General features: G+C 38.5%; 1 protein-coding gene across 1 annotated transcript in view; it reads left to right on the top strand.

The window, feature by feature from the left end:
• Nucleotides 1-14413: 14413 nt before the first annotated feature.
• LOC117156304 (neural cell adhesion molecule 1) overlaps nt 14414-19316 on the top strand; it is a 54774-nt gene continuing 49871 nt past the window's right edge. Inside the window, exon 1 of the mRNA XM_033333204.2 lies at nt 14414-16173. Within this exon, the coding sequence (XP_033189095.1) occupies nt 16092-16173 (82 nt within the window). The 5' untranslated portion in view covers nt 14414-16091. The remainder of the gene's footprint in view (nt 16174-19316) is intronic.

Below are 19316 nucleotides of genomic sequence, written 5' to 3'. Positions count from 1 at the left end.
TAAAGTTACGTATCGTTTAGTATTAAGATTACGAAGATATCGTGAAACACGTGTAAGTACAGTACCGTGCGAAATTCTTAGACTCCGATCAAACGGAAATGTTTTATTTATGCAAACATAAAAATAATCGATGTTTTCCAATTCTCTTAACTTTTATGAGGGTTTTAATTCGAGAACATTGCTATATACTTGCTAGCAGTGTCCAAAAATCAAAATCAACTTGAAAACTAAGGCCGAACGGCGGAATAGTTTTGCATATGCATGTACATATATGGTTATAGGGGAAAGTTGTTCAAAATGTTGAGATTTATTTCACAGTCGTCGAAATCGTCGAGGTGGCTCCCTTTTCCTAGATATTTACCATAATTAGTATCTGGAGTGACCTTCTGTTTTCGATATCTATTTCTTGTATACATTTATACTACTAAGTACTTCTACGATATCATCTACGATTATATTAGATTGTATTAGACGATTAGTAGTAGAAGGCAGTATCTTCGTAAACAACGAATAGAAATTAGGGGAAATTAGGCGATACATTTTTTCGATAGTGTTCCTATATTCTTAGAATCGCTATATTCATAGGTAAATAAAATGAATTTCTTTGCAGTTGCCTAACTGTATCGTTTTTCCGTATAGACTTTATCAACGATTGAAAATTGACTTTGTCAACAGCGAGGAGCAATCGTACTGTGCATTGTATGTAAATGTTTTGGTAGCGGAACACACGCTTTTCGAGTAAGCTGAGGTATCGCTTACAAATCGATAGCCGACACACGGTGGTTCATATACGTAGGAGCGTTTTACTATTTTGCCACGAAATATCGAAAATTGACACAACGAACGGCCACTATTATCAAAACGTTCACTTTGATATCACCTTGTTACCGTGAAACACTCTGCTCTAAGATATGACGTACGCGCCATACGTAATGAACGTATTAGCACTTCCGCTACCTACGTATACTACCTATACATATATGTATGCATGTAGATGGAAGAGCAGCGTCTCATTGTCAATTGTGTACGCCGTATATGTACGGTGTTCCACGTTCACACAGTGATTTAGAAAGTAAATATATCTGGATAGTTATGCAGAGGCGAGACGAAGACGGGTCATCGACATCGTTGCACTTTGTGACCCAAATAGCAAACAGTTTTTAATTAGAGCACGGTTATAGCGAATGGGTGGAACACGAGTTACCACAGAGACAATTCTGGAACGTAACGCGTAGAACGTAGAGCGGTATATGTATTTTACGTACAAGGAGCTACCCTAGAAGGACATATTATGTACAAGGATGTATAGAGATGACGCTATCGGCGAATGTGACAAACTGTATGATCTACGCGAAAACTGCTTCCAAAAGTATCTTCGTTCAATTGCATCGTCGTTTACACGATTGGACGCGTGTTCGAGGACAGGAATTTGTATGACGATACTTCGAACGACTACAAAGATGCTACTTACGAACGATCCATTATAAGTGGTAATCGCTTGAGACTTACTCGAGATTCCTGACGTCCTTGTGGTCAACAAGAATTCAGACTGGATAGCGTCGATGTATATATTAATAATGTACTATACTACGAAGGATCCATGTAGATGGTAATCGTTCCAGGTATCTTATACTCTTGACATCTTCGTGGTTGAAAACAATTTAGATTGGATAAAGCGTGTTGGTGGTTATGCTAATAATGGTCGTCCTACGTCCGCCTTGTGTCCATAGTCATTCTATTTTGGAGGATCGCAGGAACTCGTACGAAGCAAAACCCCGGACGCACTGTGTGAATCCATTGCATAATTCATAAAGGAAGCTCTTGCATCGATGTATCTGGGTCCTTCGCTAAATCTGGTCCTGGAACGAGTGGTGAATTTTTAAAACACCAAACTTATAGGAACTTGGTTACCGGGGACAAGGCTTTTCGAAAAACTGTGCGAGCATGTGGTACTGTACAGTAGTAGTGTAACTCGTTTTGGCTTTCGTCTAGGAATGTGTTATAGTTATCGTATAATAATTCATAGGAATTACGAATTACGACGCGAACTTTACGTTTGCGCTGGGTACTAACATTTTGCTCGTAATTAGATTACCTTTGTGATGTTTTTGAGGAACTGGATGCATTGGACCACTTTCCCTTACAAGCAAACTTTTACAAGTACCCGGCAAGGATTCAGTATCCGGGAGAGAAACTATAGAGGAGAAGAACGAAGAACGTTGCAAAGGTTGTTTTCCCCTGTTACAGTACTTTGTAACAGGTAATGAAGTTCATTTTTCTTGTATTATAAAATCTACTTTTCAAGAACATCCATCATTGCCTTTATAAAGAAATTATAGAGAAGTTGATATTCGAGATTCATTAAAGATTGCAGCATTATCTGAATTTACTTTTGAAGAATATCCATCGCTGCGTTGAAAAATATCTTCAAGAAGAAGATACAATGAAATTAATATTCGATATTCACTAAAAAATTAAAGTTTTATCTAAATTTACGCTATTAGAAAACAATCGCAACGCTGCCATATAAAGAACGAATATTTCAACTCACGAGTGTTGGCGATATAAAAATAAGTTTTATTGTAAATATTCGACTTAAAATGGTTCCCGATTTTCTTATAAATTTCGCGAAATTACGTATATAATGATACGTATATAATGAGTGCGGAGATCGAGTTGACATACGTCGTTTTGCTCACATTAACGCATAGTATATCGCCTAACTAACTCGTGAACAGATCCGTGACACGCATTTCATAATCGTAAATCGTAATTTCATATTTTTCGAAGCTAGCTCGTTTTATCGTATCTTAAACGTACTATAACTTCACGGAGTAAATTAAAATTCGCCTTTTACAGAATGACTATTGTGATTTGGCGATTATGATGAGATTACAAAATTCCTCGAATTCCTTATGCAAAACAACGTACGTTGGTATGCAAAGGTTTTCAGCGAAATTCCGAAAGCGATTCGTTAAAACAAAATTTCAACGAATATTTTAAATATATTTCAAGAATTTCTACCCTACGGAGTGGTCCACGATCAGTCGCCACGATATTTCAATTGTTACTAACATATATGTATACGAACGATGCATATAAAACATCGTTTCTGCGAACTCTGAATCTGAGGACGATATAAACATCGAATTTTAACAAATTGTGCGTTTTTATTTGTCTTTATTTATTCATTTTTGTGTATTTATTTGTTGTGTTTTTATCCCGAAAAACGAGAACGTAATAAAGAGGAGACAGTTGCCTGATAACTTGTCCTATAACTCTGCAAAATTTCGAAAAATTCGGAATTTTTTGATTATCCAAGTTCCCTTTTATGATACGGCTCGTCGAGTAGGGTATACAGTGCAAAAACGAGCGAAACTAGGCACAGTCGTATCAATTCGTGCAAGAACGCATAAAAATTCGTTCGAACGCGCGTGTGTCATTCATTCATCTTCGAAGTTATTTCAGTGTGTACAAGGTAGGAAGATTGTTGCGGTATTTGTCCACACCGAGCGTACAGTTTCCTTTGATGTAGCGACATTCAGCAAAATCACACGGGTTTTGACGCAAGTTAGCATGTATATATGTATATCGTTCAAGCTAGCCGCTATGGAGGTTGGACTAGATTTTTTTTGCAAAACGATTTCAGCATATTTCATGTGTCATAGAGCATATAAAGCCAGGTTCATAAATGCTTTGTTAAAAAAGTTATAACAGGAATACGTAAGATAACAACCGACTGATCATTTATTTGATCTTCACACGAACTATAGAGTTAAATTCTTTATATTATTTTCGAAATAAAAGTAATAAACTAATTGGAATAATTCATTATATTGAATTATCATTTTTTGTATCTTTATTTCAAATGAAATTTTCTCAAGCGTCTATCAGCCTCGAACTGCGAAGAAGCCTTAAACAACTAAAGAATAAATTTCGACTTGCAAATAAAAAATTGCTGATCGTTAGAGAAATATTTCACAATTCTAAATGTCAAAAGATCAAAACTAATCGGAAGATAGTGGAATGATGCGACGATCAATTTGTATCTGACTCATTCCGTGCGTATTTAATGAATTAGTAGAAGCTTCGAATTTGAACGAGTATGTATTTGTATTTTATTTTAGATCTTTGACGTCGAATATTTAGACATTCTTCGTATAAAAATGTGAATCTGAAGTATAAATCTGAAAATGTAGTTTTCGAACTTGTATTGCTTTTCAATTTATCGATTTGGTTAGACGAATCGATTCAGGTAGAATCAGTAGAAACCAACCGCGAAACTCTATCTTTAATTAATCGCTTAATTATTGTTTCATCTTAGAGATAGAAATTTCAAACACATGCAGTATAGTTGCAGAAGAAAATCAGTCAGGCAACTCTTCAGTGGTCACGTACGATCAAACGACGAAGAAAAAAACACGGAACGGGATAATCCAACCGGACAGAATAATTTCCTCTTTCATAAACACGAGCAGAAAAGCGATTTTGTTACTTTTCTTCCATTCATTTCCGTATCCGTCGTAGACTCTTTCTTTTTTCTTCTTGCTAACAGTTTAGTTTGTCTCATCAGCTGCTTCTCTTGTAGCGGGATTACTTTGATCGCGTCCGTGTCTCATTGACGAACAGGCAAGCGGGAAAAGTTCTATTTCCGGCAGTAGATAATGATGGCTGACAGTAGCATGCACAATGGAGCGAAAGAGCGATGGAAAGCAGGAAAAGAGGAAAAGAGAAAAAGAGCAAGTGGCGATATGTAACGAACGATCTTTGTATCGAAAGAAGTAGTATATACTTGCAAACTGTATAGTAATCCAACGTGACTACTTCAATGTGACACGTGCTATCGTTATCGAGCTTTTCAAAGTTTCTGACGTCGATCAACTCTCATACCGCATAATATGCAGTGTATAGGTACATATGTACGTAAATTAATATTATTTTACAAAATTTGAGCATCTGAAAGAATGGACTTTTTTCAAGAATTCATTTCGAAGGACCTACGCGAGAAATAGATTTCGGTACGATGTTGTATATAAGAAAGTCTGATCCTTATGATATTTTTCATCTTCGTTATCGTCGCTAATAACCACCTATATATGTATAAGCAATTGGTACGATGTTAAAACCTGCTAAAAAAGATGCAATAGATTTCAACAGAAGTTGATTGGAAGGAAATGCACATGTAGATATTTTTGTTATATTTAGAATAAGTTTGCAATAGCTTTTACAAAATTGCTGGTATGTTTAATAGTTTAGACTTATTTAAATTGAAAGATTTTACGCTATTCCTTTATGGCGCTATAAATGTCATGAATATCCTTTGTAATGTGTGTATTTTTAACCCAAAAAATACAAGTTATCGATTTTTAATAACTGCATGCTTTGAAAGGCCAAGGTGCTTTGAATTTGTAATTGTTTGCTGTACTCGCGAATGAAACGAACGTAACGCATAAAAAAGAAGTCGGTTGATAAATGATATTTTATAGCTAGCGTATATCGTGATAAATGTAATATACCCGCTAAACATGTAGCATATACGTTTTATCCGCACCGAAAACTTATTTATTTCGTGCAATTGTAGACGATTCGATAAAATATTATTTACAGAGATAACGGAGATAATCTGTACCAAAGTAGCACGGTTTACGCGCAATAAATGATACTTTATCACGACTACGCGCAATTGGACAAAATAAATTCTGCCAAGTATTTTCCACTTGTTATAGGTACGAAACAGTATTTTATCGAAATAGGAAACTCGCATTAAAGATAAAACCCCTTTTGCATTCGTGTCACTCTAGCGGTATTAAATGTACGGTCATAAAATTTTTCACGGTGTCGAGAATCTGTTATTAATAACCCCCTGAAAAGTTGATATAGATATTCAATACTTATATAGTATTATGTTTCTGTATCACGTAAATTAGGGAACTGAAATTTTTTACTTTCATGTATAGCGACCCGTGTATAATAATATTATTCGCAATTGGATTATACTTATCTATTTCGTTATTTACGATTCTCTATTTACGAAGTGCGTGTAGGATTGTGAAATTAATCGATAGTTTTATTTAATTTTCTTAATTAATTTAATAGCAAAATTTAACTCCGCTGTGTAGAATTATGTTTAGTCGAAAATAAGATGCACATCGCTTAAAAATTCTTTATTTTTTCGCTACTAAACAGATAGGGATGATCGTGGGGCTCGGTGAAGAAGTAGAGGAGTAATCCATATATCTTGTAAAAAATCGTTCAAGAATCGCAAAACACGCATCGTTATAAATCTCTAAAAAATGACAAATTAGTCATTTTGGCCATTCTGATAACTCTACCGTGAAAATGCATAAACAGTTACCGTGGCTCGTCTTTATTACAGTGACTTTTTAGCCTCATCTATTTGTAAAGGCGATTGTTTCATAAATTAGAAATCCTTCGTACATAATCCCCGATCTCGTCTCTTCCTGGAAAGTCGTCCGTGAAAATTCGGCCTTTCTCCCTTTGTTTTTTCGTCCCGCGCACGTACCGACAATGGGGACGAATTAAATGACAATGCATATTAATTAACCCCCTGCCCCCTGTGAAACGGGTGAGGACAATCCACGACAACGATTCGCTGGGAATTCAGCCATGACGGACCAGGAACAAGGGCAATTAGAGAAAATCAATGTTGCACAACACGTTTGTATGTTGCATTTAATAACTGTGCTTGAGTGGAACTCGATTCGCCCTTTGATGGCATAACGAACCACCTGCAACGTCGCATGCCGCGCTTTTTCCCCGTTTGCTTGTGTTGTAAATTGCTTCGTTTCAACGAGAACGAAGACGTAACAACATGGTGCGCGCCCGTTGCTCACGACTGGATTATTTTCCCCTTTACCCTTATACTGTTTCTTTTATCCTTTTCCCTCTCCTCTTCGATCCCTTTTATTTATTTTTTTTTCGTTTTCAGTCGAAGCTGGCTAATTAAATGAATGCCTGCCGGCGTTGCGTCGCGAAGCGTATCGATTTACGTTCCACGGGGTTGGTCATTAAAAGAGGGTGCGAGGGCAGGTTTTTTCTTTTATTGCACGATAAAAGGGGAACGTGTTTGGCGTTCGACTCGCTCTCTGATCCCCGGATCAAAGATTCTTACGTGTTTTTTTGTTTTATTCGCCCTTAATCTCTGGTGATTACGCTTTTGTAGAAATTTCATGTAGCCCCGAGCTTGAACGGGACAAGGCAGGCGAGCGATTGGCAAGTCGGTTGCTTTTATTTCGCAATTTCAACTTTAATGGATCGCGTAAGATTTGTCGGCTTGTACGAAGCTGTTTGCAAGTGCAGCCAACGTGTTAGGGTATCTTTGTAATTCGAATGTAATTCGAGTTAATTCGTGAAATTAAATGTTACTGGACGCGACTCGTGTAAACTTTTAAATGTCACTGATGGGTGCCAATTTGGCTAGATACGTCAGCATCGATTCCTCTATATTGCCTTACCGATAGCATTACGTTACGTTCTATCAATATAATCCGCAAAATAGTAAATGTACCTATGTATTTTGCTAAAGACGATTTTCTATACTTATATCGATGGTTGATTAATTTTATCCTTTCGAATTTATCAAAATTCTCAAATGAAGAATTGAACGATTTCCCGAATATTCTGTTCATTTTTATTCAATGCTAAACGCACGTGGACAATTTGAAAATACTTTATTCGTTATTTATCTTTTATAACCGTCCCCTTCCGGGTTAAGACGAACTTCCAGTTACGTTTCTCCTTGGTCGCTTTGGAAATAATATGTATAAAATTCGGATGACAATCAACGAGTTAACCAGTAACTCAATTTAGCACTTGCAAAACATACAAATTCATCGAACCTTCTATATTCCATGGTTTCGCAGTATTTATTACTTTTAGTTTCAATACGTTGTTTCCCGAAGTGTACTTTAGAGATGTAGCGTAAAAAATAGCGGTAAAAGATGGTTGAAGGAAAGTAAATAGCCTTTCGAAAATCTTCCTTCGATTTAACTCGCCGGTGCGGCGATAAAAAGCATTTCTTAAGTTTGCCAATATATCGACGCATATTTTATAGGTCGAGCCATTATCGGAACATCTCTTCAGACTAGAAGCGGAGAGATGGAGGCCCTTAAGAACCAGGCTTTCGCCTGTCTTCACCTTCGGAAAGTTGAAGGAGATGTTTCACTTGTTGCTAGAGTGGTCGGACCACTTCGACGAGTATCTGGACAGATTGATCGCGGAAGGCGAGCTGATCGAGTGTCGTGAAATCTCGGCGAGATACACCGCCGACCTGATCGGTTCTTGCGCTTTCAGTAACGAGATGAATGTATTCGCGATCGAAGAGAGCTATTTTCGTAGAGAAACGAAGTATTTGGACGCGTGTTCCCAATTCCTTTACTTTTTACATAAGCATTGCAATTTATTTTTTTGAAAGGTCATTTATTGATTAGAAAATTTACAGCGCCTACGTATTTGAATATTTTTTCCTATTTTTTTTTGTATACGTATGTACAGAGAAACGTTGAGAAAGTATCTAGTGGCATTATGGCTCTTCGGAACAGCGTTAGAGGATTACACGTTCTCAGGAACGAAAGCAACCATACGAAAGGGTTAAAACATTTTCATTCCTGTTTAGCCGATTCATAGAGATCTGAGAATTTATCCGAATGCGGAAGTCTTCGATGCCGAAAGATTCACGGATGACAACGCGAGAAGCAGACATTCGATGTTCTATCTGCATTTTAGGGATGGTCCTAGAAATTGTATTGGTAACGCGTTAAGGCTTCGATGCAGTTGCTAGAGCGTAGAGTGTTCAACGAATAAATTGTGTAAATCTATTTACTTGTACCGAATGTATCTGAGGAAACGCAACATTTAATTAATGTAAAGTTTCCTACCTTCAAGACCAATATAATGACAACAACTGATAAAATAATTTCGAATAATTGCACTTGCAGGTGCAAGATGCGAAATTTAAAGTGCAAGTATGCGAAGAAACTTTCGAAAAATATGATACGGACAAGATGACGGACATTGTTTCAACCAACACACGGAATATACGCATGCGAAGCTGACAAAGCTCGTAGCATAGAAGAATAACAAAATTTGTATCGTTAACTTTTATATCTGGTTTAACGTAGCCGTATCGTATCCGCTCGACGTGGATTAATATATCGTATATGAGCGGATTGGAACGTTCTAACTGTTATTTTTATCTTTATACCTGAATTGGGAGAGCCAGAAGAATATTTCTTCGTAGTAAATCGCTTCTAAAAACGTTATAGTTTTACAAGAACAAAAGTCGTTATAGGAAAGGGTCGGACTAGCGGGACGGCGATCTACGAGATTCATCGTGATTCCAATATTTACCCTGAGTCGGATCTGCTCCGATCCCAGGGGTTCAGTTCAAGAACGAGGATTTCGTGTCAGCAAATCCGATGTCCCACCTAGCTGCTTTTTAGAGACGGTTCAAGGAACTGCATCGGCAACGCCGTGAAAAATCTATTATTGTGTCCGGGGATCTCTGCGCTTCTGAAATATTGAATTCGTTTGCTTTTACGGAATCCTACAAACGTAGATATACTTTCTTGTTATATTCAATAAGATACCACGAATAGAGTAACTTTCGAATGTGTATTACATAGTTACTTGCCGAGGTAGTAGAAACATGTAATAGGTAGCCTGATCAAGCGCGATAAGTGGATTGTGAATTTTTATATATTTAAGAAGTTTAAAGGCGAACAAATATATAAAATACACGTAACGCGTCAGAAATTATCTAAGATGGCTACTTATTTTTTTCAATATTTAGGGAGCGGAAAGAAAGTCTCTACGAGCGTTTTATTTTCTTAGTTGTGTCTAAAAAGATCTTAATTTGCGCGAATATCAATAGTCAGACGAAATACAGAGACGATATACAGTGAAATTTATGCATCGTGTGTCTTACAACGAAACAGGAAACGTTGGCAAATCTGATTTTGATTCATCGGTTGGTTTATACGAGAGACGAATGAAAATGTCGAGTAACCGGAGAATGGAGATGCTCGATGACTCGAAAGAGAAAACAAAGTCCTCATCAGAGACACTTGCTCGAATAACTAGATACGTAGTGTCCAATCGATGTAAATTCGCAAACGCAAAAGGTGGTTTACTGCAGCCGTTAACAAAGTTTAATATCGTTCTATATTCGCTTAAAAAATATAGGTTTCAAATATAGGAGTATGGAAAATGTCATGTTCGGAAATGTAAAATCAACCAAGTTATAATTATTTGGAGGGAACGAGAATCGATAGTCGAGGACGTATTTCTAGGTATGTGCACGTGTACTTGATTTCGTTGGTAACTGTTGAATTAATAAATCTGCTCAAGTTAAATTTCGCTAGAAAATTGCCTGCTAAATGTTGCAACAGCGCAAGGTTTCGTGATTTGCACACCTTGCACAGTTTGCCATAAGAAACACGTGACGTGGCAGAGATGAAACAGGGATGACGTTTGAGGGCAAAGGGTTGAAACAAGTAAATCTTGTCACGACGGCGACGCGACGCGGTGTTTCTCTCTTCCTTCAAGCGCTTTTTAAAGAATTCGTTTTGGCTATTTTCGTCGTTGTTCTTTCCGAGCGCGCCATGAAATGTTCCCCTTGTTTAACGAAATATCGCTCTTTATTTTATCGTTACTTTTTCTTTCTTATCCTTTTTTATCTTCTTCGCTCGTTCTTTGTGGATAAAAAAGGACGGAACATTTTCAATTTCGCAAGTTGCACTCATCGTGCTATTACAGAGACACTATGCTTTTGTATAACTATGAACATTCGCGCATCGCTAAACGTACAATAAACTAAAATAATTCTGGCAAAGGCGAAGATCTGAAGAGCGTAGAAGTTTTACTTATTTACAACTAACAGAACACGAAATTTCCTTATTTCGATAGCTCTGATGTCGAACGAGCATCTATATCCAGTCACGAAAGTTTGGCGTTTTTAACGCTAATAAAATTAAAGGATTTCGTCGTAACATTTTTATGAGATAAATGTAAACATTTTTTTAAATTCCTGCTAGAAATTTGTTAATACATCGAACAAGGTCACAGTTACTTCGTATCGATATGTTAGCTTAAAAATATGCAAACAATTCTATGGCAAAACGTGTTTTCTTCTTTCCATAGATAAATCGTGTTATTGTCATTATCGATAGCGTTTGAATAATAGAATCACGAAAAATCTGGTATTCGTTGTATTATCACGCGAAGACATCCTAAAATTCCGAGTATCCCGCATCGCGTGGCTAGTGTGTATTCTGAACTTAACCCCTTTCTTAGGGTGCGCCCTAGAAACTTATTGCAGAAGCAATAAACTACCTTCTCGAGCGCACGATTGTCGACTTTTCTGTGCTTTTAGCAACCCGCTCGTAATGGTGACGAACGTGCCACCTCCTATTTCATTTGATGAAATCCTTTGTAACCGACTCGAGAGATCATAATTGACGGATATGGTAACAGTATCTTTAGGTTGCCGATCTTTTAAACGTTACGTTCTCGTAACAAGCTTCGTAACGGATGAAAGAGTTTCTTTGAAACACTTCTTCTAGCGACTGGAAATTTGTTCATCCGTGTTTAAATCTGCGCTAGAGATATTTAGTTACTCGACGCTAGAATTATTGTCCAAAGTATAAAAATACTGACAAAGATATCTAAATGAAAGGGTATTTTATTACCAAAAATCGCTCAAATTTACAACCGTGCGCTATTGCTGATCTATAAGGCTGCTATCGCAAATTGCGAATGCATGTCAAAGAAATTGGAATGAAATATGTGGCTATCTTATGTAAAATAGTTCGCAGTAGTTTTGTAATAAATAATTGCTACTGATTCTAGATACAGAAGGATACGCGTCTTGGATCGGTATTTTATTAGTTTTATTACGCTGGTGAAAAGTTAAAAACCTAGTTCTAGTCGATATTGTAAAGCTCCTAACAAACGATAATATAAAAGACGGCCCACCACGCTGTAACGTGGCACGAAGCGGTTTATACCATCGTACATTTCCACGACACGGCTGGCCGATCGAGCGCACGTGCGCAAATCGATTCCCCGCAGCATCGAGATGAACGAGGAATGACGTGTACGGTTTGCGTAATCCAATAATCAAGCTTTAACAGTTTATCGCAATCGCGCACCGTTCGGTTTATTCTCAGGATGACGAAAAAAAGAGAAAAACGACGAGAAAAGACTAAAAAAGAAAGAAGAAATGCCGAGGAGGAAAAAATGTTATTCCCTTTGTGGAGTTTGCACGAAGGCAAAAGCCGAGAAAGCACCAACCCGTGATACATATTTATGAAAATGTTCATTCGAAAGTTCGACATTCAAATGGGACGGTTTTCAATTGCAGGCGGGAAAGTTTTTTCTCCGCGCGGCGAGAGAAAAAAGCTGCCCGCTGTTTGGATAACGGCTGGCTCGACTTTCCACGTAGAAATATTGCAACATTTTCGGACATACGAATCCATTTTTGTCCTTTCTACCGCGCTTTAATAGGTTTCGCGGCAGTGTATTTGCGTTGCAAAGGCCGATGAAAGTTTCGTAAAAATCGGCTGAGCGCATGAAACGCTGTTAAGTTCGTCGTACTGCCGATGGAGGGTAGTAGGATAGCTATTTCCGGATATCTGATACACTTCCTAATAAAAAGATACGGTAACAGCGTAGTAACGGTAACTAATGGAACACGAACATTTCGTACATTTAACAGTAACACGTACCTGTAAATTTTAAACGAATCGTAGATCAACGAATTGCTAAGTAATAAATAGTTGATAAATAGCAGCTTCGAGAGGTGTCTCGTTATCGGTGTTTATTTACGAGTGACAATTGCGTTTTCGATTTCATAGAGACTTTGAGACTTTTTCCAAATACGGCGTGCTCCTTTCGGTTCGACAACTTAGACCCGCATCCTTACAAATGAAATCCAAATCTCAGTTCCAGCTGATAATAGTTTTGACGATAATGATAAAATAGTACTTTGTGCGTATCATATAATCAGGTAGTGGATTTCTATGCGTTTATACGAAATTTAAAAGTACGAAAATGAATTCGTGTAACGCGCAAACATATATCGAGTATTTAAGATAAAACGTTTGTCGTAGTCTTCGATAGGTAAAACGAATCTCCATTTAAGTTGCCATTTCTTTAGTTTAGTTTAGTATTCGCATAAAAATTCTTGAAAGCAGTGTATTCGGAAATGATGGAAATCGGTGACGAAGACGAGCTTATAAATACGTTAGTTTATACCTTATAAAAAATTGAAAGTAAGTAGCTTTGTATTTGATACGTAAATACCAGAAATGGAGGAAATCTTAATGACGAAGAAATAATTATTTTGTAAATCATTTATTCCGAATTATTTGTCATCTTAAATATTCGATGTACATATACATGTATATGTACGCATTAATCCTGAGTTAATAAGAAATCGAGGCATTGAACTGAGAAATAATCTTTTTTATTGCTTCAGTGATTATCCGCAGACACACGTAGTGCGATAAAATGTGGTAAATGACTGCTTCGAAATATTTCTGCGCCAGTTTTATGGTGCGTTTAAAAAATTCAGATATAACTCGAGACATAAATTTTGATACTTTGTGGTGGACAAAGTTTCGACAGAAACAATGGATAGATTTATCATATTACCGTGTTAAAAATTATTCTGTTTAATATAGAGTTTCTGTTGTCTTTTACTTTCTAGATAAACAACAAACGAGGTAACGATACGCGTTGATTAACCAGCGATTCAAATTTAACGAGCTTAATGAGAGAAGTAGCAATAATTAATACAGGGGCTTGCGTTCAAACTTCCTTTATTGGCTTTTATACGAATTTATAACATGGTTTTTAATATGCTGAACATAAATTTGCTCCTATACCCGCTAGACACACACAGTGATCGTCAAGCTAAAAATGCTATGGTAGAATTCGCCGTTATTTGATAAACTTCGTTTCGAAAAAATTCGATGATTATCGATTAATCGCGTCGAGAGTCTTTAGAACGAGAAGGATTGAATAATTTGACGAACGAAAAGACGAAAAAAACGTGGAATAACTTACGGACAGGGCTGCGCATAAAATACGAACTGACTCGATCGTCCAACCAAGCCAGAGCATCATTGGCTAGAATCTGCTCGATTCTAACACCGATGTTCTTTATTCGCGTCAATCAACAGCGCGATCATAACATACACACACGAAGTAGAACCTAAATAACCCGTAATCGGTTTCAAACGTTCTCCGCTAATCCCCTGGATAACGAATGAATAGTAAATACGACGTTGGAGCTTCTCACACCGTTTTCTAACATTTATCTGTTCAGCGGGGGTTGAACAAGGGGAATAGCCTGTAGTGATCAGAGCGTGGCAGGAGGGGGTATGAAAAGTGGTCGGAGAATGCTTTAAGCCAAACTGGAGCCGAAGGGTGGCGAAATCGCACGAATCGTGCCGACCCGAACCGAAAGCTCGGTTGCCCCTGTCAGTAGGCCTGCCGCAACGCAGCAGTGAGCGCGCCTTCTACCACGCGCTGAGATTACGCGACTTTTTCCCTGAATTCCGTCGATATTCGCCATACTTCCACTGATTTTCCCTATCGATACGCTTCGCTTATTATCCGTTGGTAAAACGATCGTAACACGAAACAAATTATTGCCCTTAAAACTCGTGATTCGTCGTATTGGTGCTATCTTTCGTATTTTGTGTACGCCTTTAACGTAATTGTACAGATCTGTTTTACAGCTCGAGGTAATCGCAGAACAGTGAATAGGATGGAAATTAGGTCTGTTGGAACAAAGGAATATAATTAGATGCAATCTGATACCTCTTTACAAGCGGTTGTCCTTGTTCTTGCGTTTCGATGGAGCATTCCAGCGGATGAATAAAAATCCATCGATTCCCAGCAAGCGACCTTAATCGTTCGTATTTCCAGCGGGACCAAGAGTTACCAGTACTTTGGAGGCTACTGGTCGTAGAACCGTATCCAGGACGAAAACGAGTTTGTAACGGTTCGCTCGAACAGAAAGTAGGAGTTCTCGTTGTTGCTCGTTAGTTTTGATATTCGTGATCGTTTGGGTGATCGTGGCGATCGAAAAGATAGCGGAGTCGTCGTCTTCACCGGACGTAGCGGGATTCCGATACATCATGGTGAACCATAAAGCGACTCCGATGACATCCCATGCACCCTCCGAGGCGATCGTATCCGATGGACCCTAATGACACCGGTTCGATGTTATCATCAGCATCGTCGGGGTCGTCTATTTCCGTCGCTTGGAACAGCGCGTCCTACGCGGCCAACTTGCGCTGAAAAAGGGCAGCGTTACGTCATTATCGGCGAACGATGACGGCAAGTCGTGTGATGTGTAACCGTGTATGAAGCGAGCGTTAATGGACCGTGGACGGAGCGTACGATTAACCGATCGAGTAACTCCATTAATAACGACGAAGACGTTTTATAGAGAACGCACGCAGTTGCATCGAAGGGGATGACCGAGCAACTTTAAAAAAAAGACGAAGCACCCTCGTCGAGCCGCATTCTCGTTCGGTCGTTTCGTGAATGAACCCCGTTCGATCCGTTTGCTCGACACGCGCCTGTGCATTATTCTACGCGTGTGTATGCGGTCGTTTACGGTCACGGTAACGCGAAAGTTGATCGACGGTTTTCTCGTCTCTGGCAAGCTGCACTATCGTCGATCATCCGACGTCGATGAACGTTGTCCAAGTTGTACGTACGTAAATATTCGGGTTTATTCGTTCGTGTCGATAAGTTGGTGAAAAGAAGTTAGAAGTAGAAGCGGTAGAAATCGCGATGTGAAGTTACAGAGAAGCGAGTGTGCTGTGTGAAGTTGGCGCGACGGTGTGCCACGACGAATAGCTTCTGGAATCCCAGAAGACGGAGAGAATCGGTTCGCAGGCGAAGTTGCGACTCAACCTATCGGAGAACTAGATTCATTGAAACTTATCAGCTATCTCGAGCAACTTGCTATCCTGGAGTTAAGGTGTTGGATATTCGAGGGGGAACAGGAGGATTCGCCAGGACTCGTCTGTTCAATTACACACAGTCCCAGGATGAAGGGGATGCTTTTGCTGATGAGCACGCTGGTTTGGTTTGTTGCGGCGGAAGTTTTCCTTGGCGATGTCGACGAGCCGAGTAAGTAACTGAAACTTCTGATTCCCAACCAACCACGTACCTAGCAACTATATTAAAATAGAGCTGTAATTGTATTTGCGATTATAAGCAATTTTCAACGACACGGTCGTAAAGACTGTACCTAAAATACCGGACACACGATGTCTGTAAGATGGCCGTATAACGCGTAGATTTTGTCTCGGCAGACTGTCTGGCTGTCATTTTAAACACGGTCTCCATTACCTGTGCGGCTAGTTTAATATAAATCAAGATTTACTAGTTACGCATTCGTGATTTTTACTAATCGTGACGATATTCGTATCGAAATCTTTTTCTAAGCGATGTATCTCGATCCATCTGCACACCTCTTACTTTGATCATTTGCAAATATTTTGCGACGCCGTGCTCCGCTTAATATTCTGTTTCGTTCTACTCCTTTCTCTTGTACGGTATATAAACCATATATGTACATGTTCGCTGTTGCAATTTGGTTCACCGTGAAATGGGTATGAAAGTTTTAGTGACTCGATATACGTAACGATAAATTTTATTTTATAGCTACATTTTCGATTTTCCTATTTTTGCTTAACGAACGTCAGTTTTTGACTCTCAAAGAAGTCTTTGAGCAGGAAGGAGCTTTTAAAACGTAGATGACTTTACAGGCAAGCTGAATAATTCTGATGTCTAATTTTTAATAAAAGCTATATTACACGCGATAACATTTAAAATCCAAACTATCCTCGACAGTTTGCCCAAATATCTCTCATAGATTATACCTACTCATCGACTACAAACTGGTCGATGTAAACCGAGACTCGTACCACGAATAATTAATACACGATATCCAGGCAAAATTGCGAGAAATGATTTTCTAAGAATTCGCAACCCATCCGATATTCGTCGTCGCGACGGTAATAAAGCTGACCGAAGGTAACCAATAAAAATCTGTCGATCGTCAAATGGAACTTTACCCGACGAACGATCGCGCGAGGGGCTGTCAGCCGTTGCTGAAATTCTCACTGGTCGCGACGAATTTAACGTGATCCGTCAAAATGTTACGGGAAACGGCGCGATCGTTGCAATTACGCTTCCAATTAATGCCGAAAGACAACTGGCCGCGGTGTCAGTCATCCGTAATGACGCTGTCGGCAGGCTCATAATCGTTATGAAGCATTTATGGCTCGTGATGAGGCTGGCGCTCGTGCACGATGACTGACGGTGTATATGTAGGTGTAGGGGACGGGTTGGTAGAAAGGAAAAAGAAGGGAGGAGGGCGCGTTAATTTCAATACGTTCGATGGTTGCTACGATATACGTGGACAGTGTGGAGAATTCGGCTGTCAATAGTTGTTTTGCGGCCGGCATGCTTCGGTTTCCGTGCTCTACGACATCGTACGGTACCGCAACCCGTTTATTTAATCGATGCATTATGCAAATTGACATAACGACTCCACTTCGGATGCAGTAATCGACCACCATCTCTCGACTGATTCACAATGGGACAATGTGTACGTTGAATAATTGGCAGTAACGTGTGTTGCGGCTGCGGCTTCGAAATCAAAGCTACTGAACTCCCTCAGGACTCGGAAAGCGATGGACACGAGCGCATCTCTTCGGTATAGATACTTACTTACTTACTTACTTACTTACTTACTTACTTACTTGGCAGACTTAGAGACGCTAGAAAGTTACGAGCTTTGAAATGTTTGTTTCTTCGAGAACAAGTTGGAAATGGTTTAGTTCTGTAACTAGTTGGCGATGTAAGATCAAGCCGATCTTTACATTAGCCGGAAGAATTTCATTTAAAAGATTGGATTTGGCTGTGATTGTACGGTCTATACTACGGTCTATACGTACGTACTTGGAATGTCGAATACGTACGAATACTATAGAAATACTAGGTTGGCCAGGAAAGTTCTGTTGTCAAACTTTGGTAGAATATTTGTAACTTTATTTGCAGGTTTCCACAAATCGCAGATAGTTAGCGTGCATGTACCGTACCGTTGAATGTATCTAAATGTTGTACATAATAAAATAAATTATAAATAAATTGTACGCGAAAAGGACGGTGTAACATTGTGGGAGAAGTTATACTGGCTGTTGAAAATTTGATTAATAAATTATTCCATCAAAGAATGAATTTTACAAGTTATATCAGTATCAGTTTTACAAGTGTCAGATAAAGTAAGTTGCGACGGCTGGTCCATCTCCAATAGATGGATAGTTTGTTTAAATCTTTAGAAAATATACGTACCTACTCGTGAAACTGTTTGAATTCTTTCAAGCCTTTATAGCTCGTTTAGTGTTATCGATGTAAAGTTAATAGTTGACGATGACAATGACCAGGAAGAAAAGATACGCGTGAAACTTTCATTAGCTTCCATCACGAATTGATCGATACATTGCAAAGGTTTAATTAATCCAGGTAATGAAGGTAACGACTAAAATTTATAAGCGTTATACCTGTGTTAAACGATGTTGACCGACACAGGTGATTATTAGAGAAAGTTAAACATACGTATAGTTATTAAATTGCACATACGGTAGACATAATAATTAGTACATTATGCGTCGAGAGGTTTTGAACCTGCCCCTTTGAAGGCGCTTTAACCTTAATTGCATGAAAATTGACACGTCACAGGGTGAATAATTCCTCGATGGTTGAATTTATGCTATCTCCATAGTGGTATCCGGCACTTTGTTACGTGCAAATGAATATTAAATTCTATTTTTTGTTTACTAATCTTTTGTAATGAATTTTCAATATTTCAATACGCTCTGTATACCGCAATACATTATATTCTCAAAAAATTCGTATTAGTATTTATATACTTAACGTCGGTTACTCAAAGTATTATATTTGAACTCTTGTTATAGAAAACTTTGATGGGAAAGACTATTCGTGCTGTATAGAAAATTTTTATGGTTTTGTAACGTCTGCGATAAATAGGTATCTGTAGTCACGGGCCAGAGTGATATCATACGTGTGCATTCTTTGATTTTTCAGAGACTTAGGATTTTTCTAAATGTCACGACTCAGAGAAAACGAGTCTGTTGTTAAATTAGCTTGTTCTCGTATGTATAATATTCATCGTATACGGATAGAATATCGTCACGATAACGCAAACGCGTGCATTCCGGGGGCGAAATGATACCACATTAACG

Source organism: Bombus vancouverensis, chromosome 14 (genome assembly GCF_051014615.1).
Source record: "Bombus vancouverensis nearcticus chromosome 14, iyBomVanc1_principal, whole genome shotgun sequence".
Lineage (NCBI taxonomy): Eukaryota > Metazoa > Arthropoda > Insecta > Hymenoptera > Apidae > Bombus > Bombus vancouverensis.
The sequence above is the reverse complement of the archived record's forward strand: the minus strand, read 5'-3'. Positions and strand labels throughout refer to the sequence as shown.